This window comes from Natator depressus, chromosome 27 (assembly GCF_965152275.1).
Source record: "Natator depressus isolate rNatDep1 chromosome 27, rNatDep2.hap1, whole genome shotgun sequence".
Taxonomy (NCBI): Eukaryota; Metazoa; Chordata; order Testudines; family Cheloniidae; genus Natator; species Natator depressus.
In genome coordinates this window covers 9,565,764-9,571,867 of record NC_134260.1, presented here as the reverse complement: position 1 = coordinate 9,571,867, position 6,104 = coordinate 9,565,764, and the positions used below count along the sequence as shown (strand labels likewise).

Here is a 6,104-nt window from a genome sequence, read left to right as displayed (position 1 = left end):
AAACAAAAAGTCATTATGAAAATGTCAAAACATTTGAATAACTGATACTTTCCCCCCAAGCCTAATCATTCACCCAAAACCAACCTTTTCTCCTGAACAGGGTCCATTTCTGTGAATCCCCGTTTGCAGATGAAACACATTTTGGTTGAAAAAATTCCCCACCGGTTCTAACAGTGATCATTGAATTCATGAAATAGGTCCCAGCCAGGTCGTGACTACCCTTCCCCCAGGGGCGCCCCAAACTTTGTTTCCTGTTATGTGGGCCTAGGACTCAAAAGGTTGGAAGTCAGGGCAGCAGGGCAATGGGAGACCAGTTCCTCCAAGTACAGAGCCTAAACATAAAATCCTGGCTTGGAGGACAATCCGTTGTCCTGGGTTTGCTTTCCCCAAACTTTCATTCGCTTCCTTACCTTTCACAGTTCATCCTCCTTTGTTCAGCATTGGCCTGTTGATCTCATAGTGCCTGGGGGAGCTCAGGCGGACAAAGATCTTTCCTGCTCCTGATTCCCGAGTCCCGCCCCGCCTTCCCCCCCAGATGTTTCAGGCACTGATAGGGACGCCTGGTCTCAAGGCATATTTGGGAGCATTCCCCACACTGAGCGCCCCAAGCTTGCCAGGAACCCTGCCCGCTGGAGCATCCAGCTGCGGTGCAGGCAGGGAAGGGTTAAGCCTGGAGATACCGCTGGTACCTGCCGGTGGGAGGGGGCGAACAGTGCCCCGGGGGGTGTGGGCTGGGGGGGAGGGGGGGTGGAGAGATCGTCACATGGAGGGAGCCAGCGGCGGCAGCAGGTGTAAGGGGCGGCCGCTGGCGCCTGCCTCTGCCCAGCAGCGAGATCTGGAGGGGAGTTGCCAGACCGATCATGGGATTGGGGGTGGGGGGGCCGTAGGAGCCAGGAGCCCCGCTTATAAGAGGACCCACACCTCCCCGCCCCCCTTCACTTCCAGGCGCCGGCTGAAAATGCAGCTGTCTGGCTCCTGCCTGCTCTTCCTGGTCCAGGGGAGCATCTCCCTGCTGGTGAGTGGCGGGGGGGCGGGCAGGGGGAAGCTCCCGGGGGCCGGCTGGGGAAAGGGGATGGGAGGGAGGGGGAGAGAGACTCTTTAAAAGTATAAGGAGGCATTTGCAAGAAGCCTTTAAACCCCCCACCCCCCCCAAAAAAAAAACTTGTGTGAGGGTGCAGCTGGTATTGGAGTGGGTGGGTGCGTGGAAGGGGGGAGGGAATCTGGCTGATGGGGAGGGGGCTGTGGGGAAAGGAAAGGAGGCAGCTCCCCCAAAGTGTGGGGAGTTCAAGGACTCGTGTGACCAATCCCCCCCCCTCCCCGCTCCCCAGCCCGAGGGGGAGGGGGCGAGGGTGGGTTGAAGAGGGCGGAGGGCACCTTTCCCCCGTGGGAGCGTGCCCCGTTGTCCCCCCTGCCTGCCCGCTGGGGGGGGGGCGGCCGTAGGTGGCTCCCCCCATCCCGGGCATCCTTGTCCGCCAGGTGAGCGCGGAAAGCCCGCAGGGTCCCAGCCAGCCCTCCCGTCTCCCCCGGCGGACACACACCGAGTGGTGTGGCTGAAATCACCACGGCAACCTGACTGCCCCGGGGAGCCACATCTGCATCTCTCACCTGCCTCCCGCCAGATGTTGCCCTCCCCTCCCACCAGCGAGAGAGCTCCGCGGGCCGGGGCAGAGAGCCAGCCTAGGGCTGAGCTGTCACCAGACCTTGCAGGGGGTTGGGGGGGGGGGGGCCGGGGGGGAAGAGGCACTGGCCCCCCGGCTTCAGAACTGGACCTTGCCAAGGACTGGCCCTGCCACTGCCTGTCCACAGCTGACCCTGATTCTGTCTTTCCCTCTCACCCACTGCCTGACTGCCACAGCAGCTGGGCCACAGAAGGGCCAGGGGATGGGGCTATAGGCAGCTGAACCATAGGGGTGGTGGGGGAGGGAGGAGGGGGAAATCTCGGTAACTGAGGAAAGGCTATAAGACCAGCATTCTTAAAACAGTGATTGGTGTTAGTCCATTACATCCAGCCAGCACTAACCTAATCCCCTGCCCATCTCTTCTACGCCCCTCTCCTCCAGGTTTAAGCAGAGATCCCAGGGAATTGACCTCAGCTGACATTTTTGGAAAGTCGGAGGGATTAGGTTTCCCGCCAAGCAAAAGGGCACACAAAATCCCAGTGTCTCACGGGGAAGAAAGCGAGTTACTCAGGGCAGAAAGGAAGGATGAGTGTAGAGAGAGAATAGGGTAGATGGAGTGACAAGGTTATTCAGAGGAGGATCAGAGAAAAAAGCAGCATGTAAGAGAAAGGGGAGCAGCAAACCAAGAAGGAGAAAGAGGGGAGACTTGTGATGACATGTCTAGAGGTAAGTGGAAAGAGGGTAGAGTACAAGAACAGCAGGAGGAAGAATACACATCTCTGTTATTCTCACCTCTTGTCCTGTTCAGGTGATCTGTGGACAGGAACAAGGGGAGGATGCTGCGCAAGGTGAAAATGAAGTTCAAGACAAATCTCAACTGCAGAAGAAGAGGGAGCACCTCTCCCCGAAGTCCCTACTAACTCAAACCCCACTGCAGAATTTGACTCACCTAGATTTGGTCTCTAGTTCACAAGAGTTCTGGGAAGTCCTGAACAACCTGTCTGAGCTGGACCAGGGCCCACACTCTCGAGGACGCAGAGAACCCGTGGCAAACACAGGAAAGTTTAAGAAAATTTTTGGTTGGGGTGATTTTTATTCCAACATCAAGACAGTAAAACTGAACCTCTTGATCACTGGGAAGGTCGTTGATCATGGTAACGGTACCGTTAATGTCTTCTTCCGGCACAACTCCACTGGACAGGGGACTATCTCCGTCAGCCTCGTCCCTCCCACCAAGACAGTGGAGTTTGACCTGGAGCAGCAGATCTTCATTGAGGCCAAAGAATCCAAGATCTTCAACTGCCGGGTGGATTATGAGAAAGTGGATCGTGCCAAGAAAACCACGCTCTGTACTTACGACCCCTCCAAAACCTGCTACTATGAGCACACCCAGAGTCACGTCTCCTGGGTCTGTTCCAAACCCTTCAAAGTCATTTGCATCTACATCACCTTCTACAGCATAGACTACAGACTAGTGCAGAAGGTGTGTCCTGACTATAACTACCACAGCGATGTACCTTATTACCCCTCTGGATAATAGACCTCTTCCATCTCAGGATAGCCCAGAGACCCATGTCCTGGGGAAATGGTTTTGTAAGCTGAAGTAGAGTGCAGGGGTCTCTAGAAACCAGAGTTCTGATGCAGGACAGAAAAGGAAGGAGTACTGATTTTCCCTAAAAGCCTAAGTGTTGAAGAAAGGAATTCTAGACTCAGGGTACTGGCGTTTCTAAACCTGACCCAGAGCTGTGGTCTTTAGAGACTGGGCTATGTAGAAGACGCCTGGACATGAAGTACAGAAATCAACATCAGGATTTGGGTTTCTCAACATAAGAATATTTGCCTGGACCTAGGTCACATGGCCAAGAAACGAAGGCCTGGACATTGGGTCAAGGGATCTTCAGACACATGCTTAAAAACCAAACAAACTGTGGCCTGGCTCTAGAGTAAGAGGTCTCGCTGGAGATGAGGATATTAAAGGGGACTCATGCTAGTGTATTAAAGATGGCTGTTTGACATGAGTGGGTAACCATGTACTTAGAACTCTACCAAAGTATGAGCTGGAGTTGACTATCGGGTCTTATGTGTACAATCTGTATTTGGGAGTGCAGGTGCCTCCAGAGACTAAGAGCTAAAAGCTCAGAAGTAGAAATGTTTGGAGGATCCTCTGCCACAACTAGGCAGTAACCAAGAAGGGAAATTAGATTGTCTGGGGATGACAAGTTTCCAGATGAAGTGTCATCTCTCCTCCCTGGGGGGTTTTCAGACTTAGGCACTCCTGACCGCTGGAGTTTTTACAGAATCTCAGCCCTATGGATTGACAGATAAAGAAAGCCTGGTCAACTCAGTCAAAATCGCTGACACAGTATATAGGATTCACGAATTTCCCTTCATCAAATCCATGACCCACATCACTCCTGTTCTCCCCTTGTATCTGCATTCTCAGTCACGTCAGCACGCCACATTCTTCCTGCTCTCCATTATTGGTCTACCTCCAGCAGATCTCTTCCACCCGTCACTGAGCTCCATAGCATCTCAGACCTATACACTATGTAGCTTCTGTATTATTATTTTGGTGAAAAGAGGGGTGTGTGTGAGTGTGTGTGTGTGAGAGAGAGAAGTCAAGTGCTGCCTGTGTCATTTAATTTATTTAAAAAAAAAAAATTTTGTCCTTGAAATGGAGAATAAAGTTTCCCCAGTGCTAAGAGGGCAGGGTAAGTGTTTTCACTGAGAACCATCTGGTCTTTAAAAGAGAGTCTCTTCCCTGGCTAAAAAACAAAATCTTCACAGTTATGAATGAGAAATGCAAAATGCATGATCCATTCTCCTAGCATGCCCTCTCCCAACCCCACTGCCCATATATACTATTCTGTTCAGGTTCTTCCCCTACACTCATTTTTCTACTATCTGAGCATTGGATACATTTTTATTAGCCTGCAGGACTTGAATGTGTGACCTTTAGCATTTTAAATCAAGCACAGTATGGGGTTGAAACTCTGCAGTGGATGTGTTGCTTCTGAGTTTCTAAAGGGGGCTTCATAGCCTCAAATCTCTCTGCCTTTCCCCATACGTTAAAACCACACAAACTTCACCTTGACGCATCAGAACACGCAGACCCAGCGAGCTCTCCATTCTGTCCCGTCCCACCCCCACACTGTGCCAAGGTCTCACATTACAAAGACTTTATTACATCAGTAAACTCCTATCCAAGTACATTTACTACTGTATTATGCATTGAAACTGAATGACAGTTAAAGTAGGTTTTGTTATCCAGTGTGGTGCTGTTTTGCTTTTGTTTTTAAATGTTTCTTTACCTGGTTGCTAATTCAAAATGGATCTTCTGGTTATTACAGAAAGTCAGCGAGGCTCTATTATATGTATCTGAACATTTACAGAGTGTAACAGAGAAGCCAGCCAGACATCATCACTCAAAAAAAAAAAAATTAAAAAAATTTGCTTTAGTTGAATAACCAGAGAATTTTTACTCTTCACAAACCAGAGCACAAAATACCTTGAAAGTTCAGTTGTAAAAAACAACACAAAAACCAAACAGTCATAATATCTGATATTTTGAAATGATTGCTTTCATCTCATGGGGAACAAGCTAAGGTACATCCCCAGAAGGTTTCATGCTTCCTTTAAAAAGAAATAAAGAAAAATCTGTTAACCCCTTCCCTCCCATCGTAAGAGAAAAAAATACACAAAAGTTGCTCACTTGGAGATATTTCTGAAAATTAAAATTTTCAGAGCATCAAAAACAGACAGCCAGGCTATACGAGATGCAGTATTTTAGAAAGCAATCGGGCAGTTGGTGGTTACTAGGAGACCAGCACCGTCTATTATTCTAGATTAGAATCATCTCCTCCCAACTAAACAAGCAACACAAGATGTTCAAAAGAGAATTTCACTAAACTAAACGGCAAACAAAAGAAGGTAAAACACACAAGCTAGATACGCATTCTATCAACTATGTGGCTCACCCCTCTTTGTTCCAACTAGATCCGAATGAGACCCTTTGTAACAATTTATTCACCTTATGTTCAAGGAAATGTCTGAGAATACACGGAGATTTCCTTGAATTTATTGAGCTCTATTTTGTAATTAATTTGGTTTGCTCTGTGGCTTACTCTTCAAGCTGCGCTATGAAGTGGAGATTGGCCACACAATATTGTTCTTGTTCCCAGACGAGATGAGTCTAGCACTCATGATGGAATCTCTGCTGCAAATGCATATAAAAAGCAAGTGTAAGTTATTTTCCCATGAATACATACACTTGAAAGACACTATTATTACTGCAAATGCGAACAATAAAAAGTCAGTTCCAGGAACAACTGTGGAAAGCAAAAACAAAAGTCATGCATCCATGACAGGGGGAGTTCATTAAAAAAATTCATAGCAATATTTATGAAACATTTTTGCAGTTAATCATCCATCTCTGTTTATAAACAGACTCCCACCATGCAGAGTAACTCAATGGGAGTGGAAGCT

General features: G+C 48.7%; 1 protein-coding gene across 1 annotated transcript; it reads left to right on the top strand.

Annotated features, from left to right (window-relative positions):
- Nucleotides 1-869: 869 nt before the first annotated feature.
- Nucleotides 870-5,647, top strand: NXPH3 (neurexophilin 3). The gene is made up of 2 exons (XM_074940573.1): nt 870-1,015; nt 2,428-5,647. The coding sequence occupies exons 1-2, from the start codon at nt 959-961 to the stop codon at nt 3,154-3,156; spliced, it is 786 nt and encodes a 261-aa protein (XP_074796674.1). The 5' UTR covers nt 870-958; the 3' UTR covers nt 3,157-5,647.
- The last annotated feature ends 457 nt before the right edge of the window (nt 5,648-6,104 follow it).